The sequence below is a fragment of the Lactuca sativa genome, chromosome 6, assembly GCF_002870075.4.
Source record: "Lactuca sativa cultivar Salinas chromosome 6, Lsat_Salinas_v11, whole genome shotgun sequence".
Lineage (NCBI taxonomy): Eukaryota > Viridiplantae > Streptophyta > Magnoliopsida > Asterales > Asteraceae > Lactuca > Lactuca sativa.
This window is the reverse complement of record NC_056628.2, coordinates 151,673,048-151,689,299: the sequence shown is the minus strand read 5'-3', so window position 1 is coordinate 151,689,299 and position 16,252 is coordinate 151,673,048. Positions and strand designations below refer to the sequence as shown.

Below are 16,252 nucleotides of genomic sequence, written 5' to 3'. Positions count from 1 at the left end.
GGTTTACAATGTTGCAGAAATATATTGCGACCATTCGTTTGATGGCTATGAGGGAGTCGCTCGACACCATGGACGACTATATGAGAATGTCCGAAAGAACCGCAAGAGAGAGTTTGTATACATTGTCAAGGGGTGTTGTTGAAACTTTTGGAGACGTGTATTTGCGGAAACCTTCGTTGCATGATTTGCAAGAATTGTATGCGGTGCATGAAGAACGCCATGGGTTTCCCAGAATGATCGGAAGCATTGATTGCACACACTGGAAATGGAAAAATTGTCCGGTAGCATGGAAAGGGCAATACGCAAGTGGTCATCACGGGTCACCTTCGTTAGTTTTAGAGGCTGTCGCTTCTCAAGATTTATGGATTTGACATGCAATTTTTGGGGTTGCGGGTTCCAACAACGACGTCAACGTTCTTGATCAGTCGCCAATATTTGACGATCTTTTGAATGGAAAAGCCCCGGATGCTCCTTTAACGGTGAATGGAAACGAATACAAATATGGGCATTACCTTACAGATGGAATATATCCTTAGTATTCCACATTCGTGAAGGCATTCCGCCACCCGGTTGAAGAATGAGACAATTTTTTAAGAGAAGACAAGAAGGAGCACGTAAGGATGTGGAACGTGCTTTTGGAGTGCTGAAGGCGAAGTGACATATAGTCGAACATGCAGCACGACCATTGGATTTAGAAAGTCTACGATATATCATGTATGCATGTATCATAATGCATAACATGGTAGTAGAAGATAAATGGCGAAATATTGCACACTATATCCCAACGGAGCCCAGACACGTTCATTTTCAACCAGGAACAACAGATTATTTGCATCGCGTTGTTGACATTCATGACGCAAATAAACACAGACAACTTCGAGAGGACTTGACGGATTATATCTTCTATGATAACAATTGTGACAACCCGATATTTCGAGACAATATGATGGATCACAAGTCAAATTTAGATCAAAATTTAACTTTCCTAAAATCTTATTTGGGTTAAATAAAGTAGTAGGAATCGTATCAAGGTTTTCATACATATAAAGAACCCTAAAATCCGAGTTATAACGAAGAAGTTATGACCAACCGAAGATTCTCGGCAAAACCGACAACAACGATTAAACGAAAAATGCGAAGTTTCAATACAATAGTTTTTAGCCTTAAATATCTAAATGAAAGTTGTAGATAACATTAAACCGTAAATGTACATAAAAAGAACGTCCAAATCTGACTTCGAATGAGGAAGTTATGATTTTTCTAAGTTACGGATATATAAATAGACAACTAAAAACTCGAAATAGAAATTGAGAGACTTTTAGCCGACACAAACTAAATGAGAATCGAAGGTCTCAACGATAGAAGCGCAATGGTAAAAAGTCTGACTGAAACGGACGTCAGATGAGGAAGTTATGGAACTTTAACGGACTTTTCCTGTTCCGACCTATTAAAATATAATATTAAAAATAAAGTCAAGATTTGCCGACGAAGTCTAAACAAAAGTTGTAGATCGTAGTCTCACCTTCGCGTGGATATAAAGAACGTTGAAAACGGAGTTCGTATGAGAAAGATATGAATTTTTGAAGTTTACTAAATAATTAAAATATAAATTAAATTCAAAATCCGGTATTATCCGAAGGAGGAGTCATCGGACCAATCCAGGTTACGCCCAGCATACCCTCGTACGCCCAGCGTACTCAGATGCTAGGCTTCGGCTCGTCCACGTCGCTCCGATGCTTCAACCGAGGATGCGGTCATGCCTGACGCTGCGTACGCCCAGCGTACCCTCGTTAGTACGCCCCGCGTACGCGAGGCTTTCAGCCCTTATAAAAGGGATGCGAGGATGCTGGCCATTCTTGCTCAATTCTTCCCTTTCTCGCGCCGAAGCTCTGCGTTTTAACCCTCAGAGTCATCCCAAAGGCCCGGTTTTCATATCTAAGCTGGGAAGGAAGTTTTACGCTCCCGAGATTCCCGATAATCCCGAGAAATCCGCTTGCTTGAGTAGAAGTTCTGCTCGGTTTTCGTCCCGCTTTCTTCAATCTATCAAGTGAGTTCATACCCCTATAATCCACACTTTTAAATGTTTTATAAATGTTTTTATATGCTTTTAAGGGGGAATACAAGTAAAACACACGATAATTTTCGTGTGTTATATAAAGTTTCATTATACACTTTTTATGAACGAAATCATATGTGATTTATAACTATTATAAGGAAACTTTCATATGCAAAATGTATCACGATAACATCATATCTTTTGAAATTAAAAATGTTGTTATATATGTATAAATCAAACACTCTGCTTATACTGTATGTATATGTGTCCATCTTAGACACTATAAAAATTATACTTTTCATAACAAGTGAACATTTTACTAGAGATTACTATATAAACAAGACACACTTAAAGAAAACTATAATAGGTATAGTTTTACGAGAACATCACGAACTTTTACATACTAGAAATACTATTTCAAGGAGATACATTCATATACAAGAACAAACGAACATTTTCATATGTACTTCAAATAGTTTTCTCAAACGTTTTTACATGTTGAAATACTTTTAGAAACTGTCTTACAAACCGTAGGTTTCCTTTTTGAATATGTTATAGTTGTGCTTCAAACAAAGGTTTTCTCACACTTAAACTGTTTTGTCAAACGATTGTCAATTTGATTTATAAACTGACATCAAGTCATAAATTCTTATATATTAAACTTTTCAAAGGTTTTACAAAACTTCTTTTATGCTTTTATATTATAAATTGCATGTCTCTATATGTATAGTTATATAAGAAATGTTTAAAAGACTTAGGAAGGCTATCCACCCTGTTTCCTTTTCCTCGATTTGGATGTGGTCTGATGGGATATTGGGTACTCGTCCGAAAGTCGTTTAAATACTAGTTATATATCATATGTACATATATAGTCATAAATGTTCCATCAGTTAATTCAGTTCCGACACTCTTGGGTAGCAAGGGTGTATAAACCTACTTGGACACTCATCAATTACATTCTAGTAAACTATTATAGGAATAGTTTAGGGGATACAAAACATTATCCCTATTACAAGAAATTACACCAGAGTCAGTTCATTCATGAGTCTAGACTACATGCTATATGAAGGGATACTCTTACAGAGATTCCTCTTACATGGATACATTTATATGGATACTCTTACAGAGATTCCTCTTACATGGATAGATTTATATGGATACTCTTATAGAGATTCCTCTTACATGGATACACTTATAGGGATACTTTTACATAGATACTATGTGGTAAGAAACAATAAGGGACTAACCATTCCTAAAACCGGCTGTTAGCAACAGAGGTAAATGGACATCTACGGATGTCTACGGTTGGTACCATTATAAGTATACTTACGGGACTAACCATTCCGAAACCCACCTGTTAGCAACAGAGGTAATGATCATCTACGGATGTCTACGGTTAATACTTATACTAGGAAGACATTTAAGGAACTAACCATTCCTGCTGTTAGCTACATAGGAAAATGAACATCTACGGATATTCACGGTGAGAACGTTTCGACAGTCGCGATGTCGTGTTTATCCTAATACCAAAGGATAATACTTATATGGCTATATTTTCTCTATTACTTTTATTTTGTGATACATTCACGTAAACGATGAAGTAGACTATATATATTGTTAATAGTAGTCATAAAGGGGAAAACCATCTTTGTTACTTTCAAAACAGTCAGGTCTTGGTTAAAGACTACTTTTAAAACATTCAGGTCTTGGTAGAAGACTACTTTTTATACTAGTAGAAAATATGGGATTTTCTAGGAGTTTTCAAAACATTCAAGTCTTGGTAGAAGACTACTTTTTATACTAGTAGAAAATATGAGATTTTCTAGGAGTTTTCAAAACATATACAAACGATTACATTGAACGATTTCAAATGTTATCATCAAACTTATATGAACAATGACATTAAATACATATGAACTCACCAGCTTAAATGCTGACCTACACTTTCAAAATAACTTGTATTCTCAGGTCACCAGTAGACAGGTACGATGACCAGGTTTTGCGAAGACGAGGCAGTCAAGACTTGTCTTTTATTTTGATTACTTGTTGTAATGTCTTATTTCTATGAAAGAACACACATGTATTAAACTATTACTATTAATGCAATGGACGATGTTGTTGCTTGTTTACTACTTCACATTGTTGTGATACATACATGACGTCCTCCGTCCCAGAATGTTTCCGCCGTTCTCGGTTTTGGGGTGTGACAACAATAACGATAACGAATAGCGTTGTATTTTTTTTTTTGAATATTATGTGTGATTTAGTCTCTATGTTAATTTTAATCTTTAAATTTTTTATATGTTATTTATAATTTTTAAACATTATGTTTATTTATTATGTTATATTTAAAAAATATTTGTCTATATTTAAAAAAAAATCGAAAAAATAAAAAATAAATTATAAAATGGAAAAAAAAGTTGGTGTCATAACAAGATACAACATGATGACCATTTTCCCAATTGGTGTTATAACATCATAGGTGACATGTGATATGACACCAAAATAATGTTATATCTAGCTGCCCACACCTAACCCTTTAAAATGAAGTCGCCAAAACATCTAGGTAGCATCAATTACATGGCGAATGTTTGCTTATAGTGCCGACATGTATATTCTTTTACAAAAGTTGGTGTCAGTCCATCATTTGATCTTACCGACCGCATGTAGCAGCCACATGCTTTTTGTTTTAGGATTACTTGTATATATTAAGGATCTTTTGCAAATCTTATTTTATCAAGATAGAATTGTTTTTGTCTAAACTCTAAAAGTGTAACACAATATATAACAAGAAAGTGATAAATAAACCATGAATGACATTATTATTGTTATTTTTTTATTTTCATAAGTAACATCAATACGATAGAATAAAATTGCAAAACCTATTACTCAAATGGCCGGTGAAGAGCGGATGCAATCTAGGTATACACACATGACCCTTTTTCTAATTGGGCCTATTTTTTTTTTTTTTTTGTTTATACTATGTGACACAACAAATGAATACATGCTAGGTTTGTTCAAGTCCACTCGACAATTTAAGCAGATACATGAGAATTGGGACTGGGAATACAACATAGAAGCGAAGCCAGAAGCGATTGTAATTGTATTCTGTCGATTACCGATCATTCAGCGAATCAACAAGTATGTTAATCGATCAAGCCCAATAAATCACCCTTTGTTAATCCACTAGACACTTACTAATCAGGTAAGTATTACAATTTCATTCAACATTTAATCATCCATGTATCTTGTTTGCTTTTTGTTTTAGAATTCAGAATTCTTTTTGTTCCAAAATGCAAAATTCATAAATTGTCTAGTTTATGTTATTAGAAATTGAATGTTATCTAGAAATTGAATGTATAATGTCTTTATGTTATTAGAAATTCTGAAATTGAATGTTGAATTTGAATAGGTTACCTTTATACTTGAATGAATAGATCATCAAAATCACTTTATCATATTATAATTAATAGTTAGTGTTGAAATTCTAAAATCTGAATGAATGTTGAATGTTAAAAGTTAAAACTAATGAACTTGTAGTGATGAAGTCTAAATAACCATCCGGTATTCGAAAACCTAAAAAAAGAAAACTAGATGAAGAAAAGAGAAAGGTTGACGTTGATGCTCTAGATAAGTTTATCTATAAAATTTATCGTCGTTTTAAAAAAAAAAATTAGTTTATGTAAAATTTATCTAAAGACTTTTTTTTTTTTTTTTTTTTTTTTTCCGGCTTGTCCTGTGCATTTAAATCCTACAGACCGATCATACTCAAATGAAAACAAGACAAATTGTTGTTACATTAATTACAAACTTAACTTTCGAGAAATTATAACATGTATATTGTTTTTTCAGGGTCAATCAAATTTCCTCAAATTCTATAATCTTCAAGATGACTTTTACCGAAAAATAATAAATTTTTAACCCTTTCACATAGAACATTATCAATTCATACGCCAAATGGTCAAATAATGCTACCTTCATCAATTTTACAGATTATATCATTATTTTGCAGATAACAATTTTGGAGATTTGATAAAATTTTAATTATTAAAAAAAAAGGTTAATCCTTTTCTTTAAAAACAATTATTAAATTGGAGTTAATCTAATATTCACGCTCGAATCAATTAAAATTAAAACCAAAATCCATGATTCCGTTCAAAAACAAGTTTTGTGGAATCAAACGATGGGAGCCCACTGAAAGAGAAAAGAATATCTGTTTATAAAACCCCATTTCTATAAACACCGTAGTTTCCTCCGATTATTCAGAATAGTTACAAGTTTAATAGCGACAGGAAGTGGAGGATCTTCAAGGTGATTTGCTCCTCTTTCGATCTTTATCTTCTATTTCGTATCTAATGTAGAATTATTGCTATATTATGTACGCAATTTCATCGTTGTTAGATGTATTCTGATTTATGTTAGGGTTTGTACTTTTGTGAACTTTAGGAATTCCTTGTCCTGATCAGTGATGGCTTCGAAGCGGATCTTGAAAGAACTCAAGGATCTTCAGAAAGATCCTCCCACCTCTTGCAGCGCAGGTATTGCATCGCTATCGATCTGTTTAGATCCTGATTTTAGCGGCTTTGTGAAGTTTTGGATATTGATTCGTGTCCTATATGTTTATATTTGTTATGTACGTAGCTTTATGCTCCCGATTATCCATTTAGGTTGAGAATTAGGGATCCATGGTTTGATCGTTAGGTAAATAAGCTGCTTTTTTATGAAGGTAGGTGAAGGATATTGATGTATAAGTTTGTTGATAAAAGCTGCGGAGTAACTAACTTTTTAGTTCAACTTTGAGGTTTAAAATGATTACAGAATCCAATCACCCTCTTTATGTTTAGTTTCTAGATGAGATCCTCCCAATCCACCTTGATTAGGGTTTATAAATGTAATCAGAGACTTTTCTGGAATGGTGGTTAGAAAATTTTAGTAGCAGGAGTTTGAGTTTTTTTCAATTATTGGATATCCCTAAATTAGCTGTCTCTTTCATGAAAATTGAAATGATGATAACTTGATAAGTAAGCTGTCTCTTTCACTGGGCTGAAAGTTCAGAGGCAAATCACAAGTAGAATGTACAAAACCTGATTTATTAAAGAACAATGAGTGTTAACTATTAAGTAAATAATATGTTCTTAATTGAAAATTTTATGAATGTGAGTTATACATGTGGATCTTTATTGAAATCCCTTAATTGTGTAATGGGATTTTAGGCCCTGTGGCTGAAGACATGTTTCATTGGCAAGCAACCATTATGGGTCCTCCTGATAGTCCTTATTCTGGTGGAGTGTTTCTAGTTACTATTCATTTTCCACCAGATTATCCATTTAAGCCACCTAAGGTAATCATCTTTGTTTTATATCCTCAAATAATTTTGATTTTTCAAGATTTGTCAATTTTCTCTAATAGAGCATGTCTCACTAGACATAACAGAACAGAACAGGTTGTACTGTGCTTGACTTAGAGACGCGCATTGGATAAAACAAAAGTTGCAATTATTGTGATAGAGACTTGTTTTCTGTCTCTATTGTATGTGCAAAAGACGTGAATGCCCTTTTCACCATTGTTACATTTATGTCCTTTGATAGGTAGCTTTCAGGACAAAGGTTTTCCACCCAAACATCAACAGCAATGGAAGCATTTGCCTTGATATTTTGAAGGAACAATGGAGCCCAGCTCTCACCATTTCCAAGGTAAGTGGGGCCCTATTTCATGATATTTTTCTATTTTGTGGGCTCTTTCCATTTTTTGTCACCATCTACCCAATGAATCACAACCAAGCAATAATAGCAATGCATTTTTTTAACCTATAATAGAAACCTACTCACCAATAAAGAATTTTGAGTGTGTTATTATGAGTAAAAAGGGTTCTCACTGATTTTATGAAACAAACTATTTAAATTGTGTTCAATTTGCTAACAAATCACATTTATTGTGTAAGATGGTAATGAACTTAGGGTTTATTTGTTTTGACCTGCTTTTACAAGTTTACCAAATCATTTACCTATTTACACTTTCGGCCCAAGTTTTAAACTTTTCTACAAATTTGGTTTATAGTCTTTTTTACAAAATTGTCTCAAAATTATTCTTTTTTTACAAATTTAAACGACTTTTTGCACAAAATTTTTGTAGACTTCTTTTACAAACTTTAAAAAATAAAAAGAAAACTTTTTTACAACCTTTTTAACTTTTTTATAAATTTTTAGACTTTTTACGCAGTTTTTTAAACTTGTTTTACAATATTTTTTACGGCTTTTAAAAAAAAATTACAACCTTTTTAAACTTTTTTTTACAACCTATGAAGGTTGAAAAAACGTAAGCAAAAGGTTGAAAAATGTTGAAATGTAAGTAAAAGTGTTTAAAAACGATGATTTTTCTAGAGGTTTAGTAAGTTTCAAAAAGTTTTTTACAGTTTACTCTTTTATATAAAAGAGTTAAAAGGTTGTAAAAATAGTTCAAAAATGGTTTAAATCAAGTTTAAAAATAGTTAAAAATGTTTAAATAGTAAAAAAATCGTTTTAAAAAAAGTTGTAAAAATTAGTTAAAGAGTTGTATTTTTTTTTATAAAAGGTTTTGAAATAATTTATAAAATAAGTTATAAAAAGTCTATAAAAAGTTTGTGCAAAGTCTTAATTTTTTTTTTAAATACTGTACTATAATGAATTTGTAAACTTTTTTACAACCCTTTTTTAAACTTTTTTCTATTTAAATTTTTTGACTTTTCACACAATTTTTTAAACTTATTTTACAATATTTTTTTAACAAAAACACTTCTTTTACATCTTTTTTATAAATTTTTAGACTTTTTACACAGTTTTTTTTTTTAAAATTTTTTACAACATTTTTTTTATAACCTTATTTTCAACCATTTAAAACTATTTTATATAACTTTTTAGATTTTTTACAATTTTTTTACAAGCATTTTAAAACTTTTTTACAACCTAGTAAGGTTGAAAAAACATAAGCAAAAGGTTAAAAAATGCTAAAACGTAAGTAAAAATCTTTAAAAAGAATGATTCATAAAAGGGTTTAAAAAGGTTCAAAAACTTTTTTACAACTCACTCTTTTTAAAAAAAAAAGAGTTAAAAGGGTTGTAAAGATAATTTGAATATTTCGTATCATAAAATCATTGATAACTCGAGTAAAGTTGCAAGCATGTTGCAATTGTATGTACAATGCAATTATGAGTTACATATTGCTATTATCAAGCAAGAAAGTGTGATTAAAAATTAAAATAAATGTGTAAGTATATTGTTATTATGGATTAAAAAAAAAATAAAGTAGGTTGACATTTTTTTGTATTATTATTAGGTTTTGCTGTCGATATGCTCATTATTGACAGACCCTAACCCCGATGACCCTTTGGTCCCTGAGATTGCCCATATGTATAAGACCGATAGGAGCAAATATGAGACCACGGCTCGAAGCTGGACCCAAAAGTATGCCATGGGTTAGGTGTCGTGGTGTGGTGTGGGTCAGTTTAATTTATTTCTGGTTTGTTTTTTCTATTTTTGTTGGATTTGAAAAAATTATGAATTGAAAATATGGTAATTAAGTGATTATTGTAAGATATATGGTTAAAAAGGGAAAGCTAACAAAAATCCCATTTATGCTTTTATTTATTATTTATGGAGAAGATATTTATCATTTGTGTGCTAGGGTGGGTGGGAGACTTGCTTATATTGTATGAGTACCACCAACTATACTTTTATCATTTTTCTCTTTTGTGGTTTAGAGATTAAAAAAAAAAAAAGGCAAATTTCAGTTTTTATATTTTAACTTGTCATGTTTGTTTTAAAAGGTCAATTATTATTATTATTTTACATTAAGGGAATGAATTAGAGTAAAATACACGAATCGTCTGCACATTATTTTACATTAAGGGAATGAATTAGAGTAAAATACACGAATCGTCCCTTGTGCAGGTGTCAAAAGACATGTTTAGTCCTTATTTTTAAAAATTAATTCGGACAGTCCCTCACATCATAAAAAGTTATACGCTTTGTCCCTCATTAGTTTGAATTTGCACGCTTCATCCCTTATGGGACATAGAATGACTATAATGCCCTTTTAAATTTATTTTTTATTTATTTTTGACAAATCTGATTATTATTAATTATTAAAAAATATTTTAATCATTTATATACAGTTTCTCTCTCTCTCTCTCTCTCTCTCTCTCTCTCTCTCTCTCTCTCTCTCTCTCTCTCTCTCTCTCTCTCTCTCTCGGTGAGGAACATATCAGCCCACCACCATCGGAGATATGCAAAACCACCGGTACAAACCCCTTTTTACCACCATTACCGACCACCACCTTATTTTTTCTCTGCCTTGTCTTCTTCTCAACTCCGAAAACCACCGGGTGTTGCCTTTCACCTCCGATAACCCCCACCACACCAAATCAGATTATGCCATCAAAAACCAAAATAAATCTGAAATCAAAATCCAAAAATCAAATTCAAAACTTAAGTTACATGCAAAATCTCATATCAAAAAAGGAAATCATAACACCCAATTATAAGCTACAGTCTAAACAATACCTAGATGCTAAATTGAAAAACTCGAAACCCTAGTGCTTCCTGTTTGAGAGTTTAACAAAATCAGAACTAGGAGTTTAGCAGAATCAGAACTGGGTTTTGTAATCCTTGAACACTATCATGAACCATGATCTTCTTGGAGGTTGCAACCATGATCCTCGATTTCACGCACCCACACACACGATGACCAATAAATCGAACAAACTTAGGCCACATTAGCAGCAGGGAAGGCGACAAAAGGACAGGGAAGGCGGCGATGGGCCACTGGTGTTCTTAAGGCAGAGGGGATAACGAAGATAAGGGATGGTAGTTTGGGGTCCGATTTTGGTTCACTGATTTGGGATTTCGCCGGTTTCATGGAGGTAAGTGGCAGCACTGTGTAGAGTGGGTGAAAAAAAAAAGAATTGGAGGTTGAAGGAATTTATGGAAGGGGAAGGGGAAGGGATTATCTATTTTCATTTTTTTAATCTAAAAATATTAAATATAAAGCAAAAGAAAATAAGAAATCAATAAATAAGAGCAAAATAGTCTTTTTATGTCCAGAGGGATGAAGCGTGTAAGTTTTAAACTAACGAGGGACAGTCTGAGTTAATTTTTAAAAATAGGGACTGGACGTGTCTTTTGGCACCTGTATGAGGGACGATTCTTGTAATTTACTCAATGAATTATAATGTGACCGGATGAAAAAATGGGTGATATGGATGCTAAATCAGACAAAAATTGAAAGATCATTATTAGAGAAGGCATCAAGTCCAAATTCTTAATCGCTGTTATGTATGGACGTGTGAGATTTAGGCGGTTTTATCTATTTTCTTAATATACAAAAAAAGATAATTGATTGACTTTTTAAAACAAATGACAAAAACAAATATGACAAGTTCGTTGGGTTAAAATGACATTTTCTCTTACTTAAAATGGTTTTTAAATTTTATTTATTTATTTATTTTCATTTAATCCGTTATTTATTTACTTAAATCAGTTACTTCTGTTTTTTCGTTGGGTTAAAATGACATTTTCTCTTACTTAAAATGTTTTTTAATTTTTATTTATTTATTTATTTTCATTTAATCCGTTATTTATTTACTTAAATCAGTTACTTCTGTTTTTTCGTTTTCTAACCATTTTCGAGGTTAATATAACGAAAACTCAATCTCATGTTTGACAAAAAATAGTGCATTTGTTGTAAAAAAAATGGAAGGTTAATTCTGTTTTTTAATACCTTTTACAATCACATACTCATGCAAAAATATTTATTAATCATGAGTCTGTATACCCTTGTTATATTATTATATTATATTGTTACCTACTGATCTATATCCACCTCCGGCATCATAGATAACATGATGAGGGTCAAACAACTTGATCCATTTGTTTGGAGCTACATCCAATTTGATTCGTAATTTAATGTGTTCTATATTCTATATCCACCTCCGGTTAAAACATAAATATGAGAAGACGAAATTATTATTATTATTATTATTATTATTATTATTATTATTATTATTATTATTATGGAACAGCAGATGAAGTTATTATTTATTAAGTTAAATATATAACAAAACAATTCGTGTTAGTCTATTTTAAAGTTTAAGAATAAAACTTTTCACCATAATGATAATATATTAATTTTTTTGTCCATTTGATGAACTTTTATTTCTTTTTACACAACAACAATAATCTAGGCGCAGTTCAAAAAAGAAAAAAAAAAACAATGGTCTACGCACAGTTCAAAAAAGCTTTTAATTCAAAAGTTATTTCAAGTATAAAATAATTATCTAATTTGACCTAACAATATCATTTTAATTCATATATTTAGAAACACAAATATATAAAATGGTTATCTAATTTGACATATAATAGTATGATTCGTTATATCCTATCAACAAATCTCATTTTAATCCATATATATTTAGAAACACAAAGATATAAAATAGTTATCTAATTGGACCATAATAGTTTGACTCGTTATATCCTCTTAACAAACTCATTTAATCCATATATATTCAGAAACACAAAGATATTAAATAGTTATCAAATTTGACTTATAATAGTTAGGGAAGTGATTTGTACACAACAATTTTCTCCATACACAATAATTCATGTTTTATGGAGTTGTAAAATACAGCACTTTAATGCACAAATTGTTGTGTACGGAATTTTTTTTTGTTGTGTACGAATCAATTCCCATAATAGTTTGATTCTTTATATCCTCTTAACAATCTCATTTAATCTATATATTTAGAAACACAAAGATCTAAAATAGTTATCTAATTTATCTATAATAATTTGATTCCTTATATCCTCTTAACAAACTCATTTTAATCCATATATTTAGAAACACAAAGATATAAAAGGTATGGATATACACTAAATGACTGCATGAAATCATTATCTTTTTTTTATTTATTATTTATTATTTATTATTATTATTATTATTATTATTATTATTTTTTGTGTGTGTCTTTTGGAATCTCAGTTAGATGACATTTCAAACTCCTTTTATCCATCACGTAGTACATTTTGAACTCATTTCATATGACACGTCTTTTTAGTCATTAACCAAGTAATTATAATGAGCCAATGTATGAGGTTGAAAGAATTAAAAATATCCAAAATCCAAACTAAACACATATAAAATCCGACATTTGAGACACATATATTACATATAGAGAATAACCTAGGTGAAATAGTGACAAGTACCATATTTGAATAATATTAATCATATTTTAATACATTTGTTATAATTTCAAATGGATAGGAAGATGAATAGGAAAAAAAAAAAGTAAAAGAATATTTAATTTCTCTTACATACATACATAACATATGGCTTGGAAATAAAATTTTGGGTTAAACCCATCAAACATAGCACACAGAAAAACATGTGTAATGTTGATTTGAGTATAAATGTTAAAAACGTCGCTTTTGGACACAAAAATGCTAACAACCGGAAGATAACAAAAAATAAATAAACATACCAAAACTGAAATACAATTTCGATAAAACAACATAGCAATACATAATTTAGTTGAAAATCATGTAGTAATTTATGTTAATATCTTTAAAAATTAACTATTTTTTATTCAACTACAGAAAATAATAGTAACAGATTTTATATCTTACACACATGTATAACTCTTTTACCGAAAATAACAATATCAACGTTACATTCCGTCGTTTTACTCACCCTCTGAAAGAGGGTATCTATATAAAGCCATTTTCTACAAACACAATCATTTTCCTCCGGTTATTCACGGAATCTTGATAACCAGGGGTGAGGGGATCTTCAAGGTGATTGAATCTGCTTTTTTTTCTTTCGATTATCTCCTCGATCTCTAATGTATATAACGTGAGTAGCTATTACGTCTTCTAATTTGAGTTAGGGTTTGTATAAATTGCTGAAAATCCAGGATTTCCTTGTGGTGTTGAGCGATGGCTTCGAAGCGGATCTTGAAAGAGCTCAAGGATCTTCAGAAAGATCCTCCTACCTCTTGCAGCGCAGGTACATCATAGATATCGATCTGTTAGATCCTGTGTTCGATTTATTTTTCTTTTTATTTTTGGTGAACGTATGTTTTTGATCTTTAATCTTCTGTGTTGAGAGTCTTCTAGCTTTCTGTGGCTCGAATTTTGCTTTGATTTGGTGGAAAAGCTAAATTACAGGTTTTTGCTTCGCGATTCTGTTGAAATTTTGAGGTAGATGGTCTAATATGTCGAGAAAAGTCGTCTGTTTTAGGTGTGAGAGAATCAATTCTTTATCTAGGTTTGCTCGTTTGATGATATATGATATAGATCATGATCAATTTGTGCTTTATCAAGGTTTTCACCTGTGAATCCCCAACGAAATGGATTATCATTATGGGCATACCATGTCATTTAGCTTCTAGATCAGAATCAGATCATCCAAAAACCTTCTTGTCTACCATCTCCATTAAGTCATGTCCCTATTAAGTCCATCAAGTCAAAAAGAAACAACACCTAAATCTCTTCTCTTCTGATCCCTATCATTTCTCTTGTTTCTGTTTAAATCTCCAAGGGTGTATCATCTAATCATCTTTATGTATCTTCTATATATGAAAAAAGAAAATCATCAATTCTTTTTTCTTGATTGCATTCTTACCTTTGTAAATTTAATTTTAGGCCCAGTGGCAGAAGACATGTTTCATTGGCAAGCAACAATCATGGGTCCTCCAGATAGTCCTTATTCTGGTGGAGTCTTTCTTGTTACTATCCATTTCCCTCCGGATTATCCATTTAAGCCACCTAAGGTAACCCTCTCCTTCCACATTTCCTCAAGGGTAAAATGGTCATTTCCATACATTTATGCCCTTTTATAGGTAGCTTTCAGGACGAAGGTTTTCCACCCAAACATCAATAGCAACGGAAGCATTTGTCTTGATATTTTAAAAGAACAGTGGAGCCCAGCTCTAACTATCTCCAAGGTTATTTATTTATTTTTTATCTTTTAAAAAATAAAGTTTAAATAAATATCGGCAGCTAAAGTTTGTAATGATAATGATGATAATTAGGTTTTGCTGTCAATATGCTCCTTGTTGACCGACCCAAACCCGGATGACCCGTTGGTCCCTGAAATAGCGCACATGTACAAAACAGACAGAAACAAGTACGAAACCACAGCAAGAAGCTGGACCCAAAAGTATGCCATGGGCTAATTCGTAATTCTCTCTCAACCCCTTATCAAATTACCAAAAACCCTCCTTTTTTTTTTTTTTTATTTTCGTAAAATCGAATGTATGGAATTTAATGAAATATGCAAACTGTGAAATATATGTGGTTTAATTGTAATTGTAAGATAAACGTGACCTCCTTTCAAGTTTCGAGACTCTCTCTTGTGCTTTTTATTTTCTATCTCTTAAAAAAATAATAAAAGGTTAAACGTGATGAGACATAATATTTCTTTTGATTATAGCAAAGCAAAACGATAACTTTACTTTTGAAGCAGCCTTTCTCGATTTGTAAATTGTAATGTGCTTTGTTCTAAAAAAGGCTAAAAAATAATTGAAGATAAGATTAATTGTAATTGTAAATGCAAGATGAATCGAAAGCGACTTTCTTTTTATAGCACGAGTCAAATATGTTTCACGTATACTGCTTTTTGTAATCGTTAATTTGAATTTAAATGTTTAGTAAATCATTTTTAATTTTAAGATTTCGGTTTTAATGAAAAACAATGAAAATGAACGTGTGAAATGTGGGGAAACAAGAAAGTATAAAGAAATATATGTATGATAATCGGAAGTTACTTAAGTACAAATGGAATTTATAAAAACTATTATAAAACATGGTAACAACTTTTCATGAAATTATAAAGAAACTATTATAAGTTACTTAAGTGCAAAGAAGAAAGTTGTTGGAAACTCATTCAATTCAAGAGATGAATTATGAAATATGAACTGCAAAACACATTAAAAGAAGCCTAAAATTAAAAAAAACAACTAAGAACTTATGATAACACAGACAAAATAGCATTAGTTGATTATGGAAGGTTTGAAATGCTCAAAGGCTCAAAGCCTTGATGAAAAATTGAAAATGCAATGTTTTCGGACATCAAATTTGAATAAATGTTACTAGTATTTGTGTAATTTAATGGCTCCAACTCCAAGTTGGTATTTAATCTTGGGTTTGATGAACAAACTTTGACTTG

At 31.3% G+C, this 16,252-nt stretch overlaps 2 protein-coding genes across 2 annotated transcripts; both read left to right on the top strand.

Annotated features, from left to right (window-relative positions):
- The first annotated feature begins 6,215 nt into the window (after positions 1-6,215).
- On the top strand, positions 6,216-9,703 carry LOC111890850 (ubiquitin-conjugating enzyme E2 28). The gene is made up of 5 exons (XM_023886932.3): positions 6,216-6,367; positions 6,503-6,594; positions 7,270-7,397; positions 7,645-7,749; positions 9,368-9,703. Exons 2-5 carry the CDS (start codon positions 6,525-6,527, stop codon positions 9,509-9,511), a joined length of 447 nt encoding a protein of 148 aa, XP_023742700.1. The 5' UTR covers positions 6,216-6,367; positions 6,503-6,524; the 3' UTR covers positions 9,512-9,703.
- A 4,041-nt stretch (positions 9,704-13,744) lies between these two features.
- Positions 13,745-15,421, top strand: LOC111890857 (SUMO-conjugating enzyme UBC9). Its single transcript, XM_023886937.3, has 5 exons — positions 13,745-13,878; positions 13,998-14,089; positions 14,728-14,855; positions 14,925-15,029; positions 15,117-15,421. The coding sequence occupies exons 2-5, from the start codon at positions 14,020-14,022 to the stop codon at positions 15,258-15,260; spliced, it is 447 nt and encodes a 148-aa protein (XP_023742705.1). The 5' UTR covers positions 13,745-13,878; positions 13,998-14,019; the 3' UTR covers positions 15,261-15,421.
- The last annotated feature ends 831 nt before the right edge of the window (positions 15,422-16,252 follow it).

Excerpts from the sequence above, each read along its gene's own strand:
- LOC111890850 (XM_023886932.3), top strand. The coding sequence starts at position 6,525 with ATGGCTTCGAAGCGGATCTTGAAAGAACTCAAGGATCTTCAGAAAGAT. Across the intron at positions 6,595-7,269 it reads TCCCACCTCTTGCAGCGCAG|GCCCTGTGGCTGAAGACATG; the intron begins GTATTGCATCGC and ends ATGGGATTTTAG. Across the intron at positions 7,398-7,644 it reads ATCCATTTAAGCCACCTAAG|GTAGCTTTCAGGACAAAGGT; the intron begins GTAATCATCTTT and ends GTCCTTTGATAG.
- LOC111890857 (XM_023886937.3), top strand. The coding sequence starts at position 14,020 with ATGGCTTCGAAGCGGATCTTGAAAGAGCTCAAGGATCTTCAGAAAGAT. Across the intron at positions 14,090-14,727 it reads TCCTACCTCTTGCAGCGCAG|GCCCAGTGGCAGAAGACATG; the intron begins GTACATCATAGA and ends ATTTAATTTTAG. Across the intron at positions 15,030-15,116 it reads CAGCTCTAACTATCTCCAAG|GTTTTGCTGTCAATATGCTC; the intron begins GTTATTTATTTA and ends GATGATAATTAG.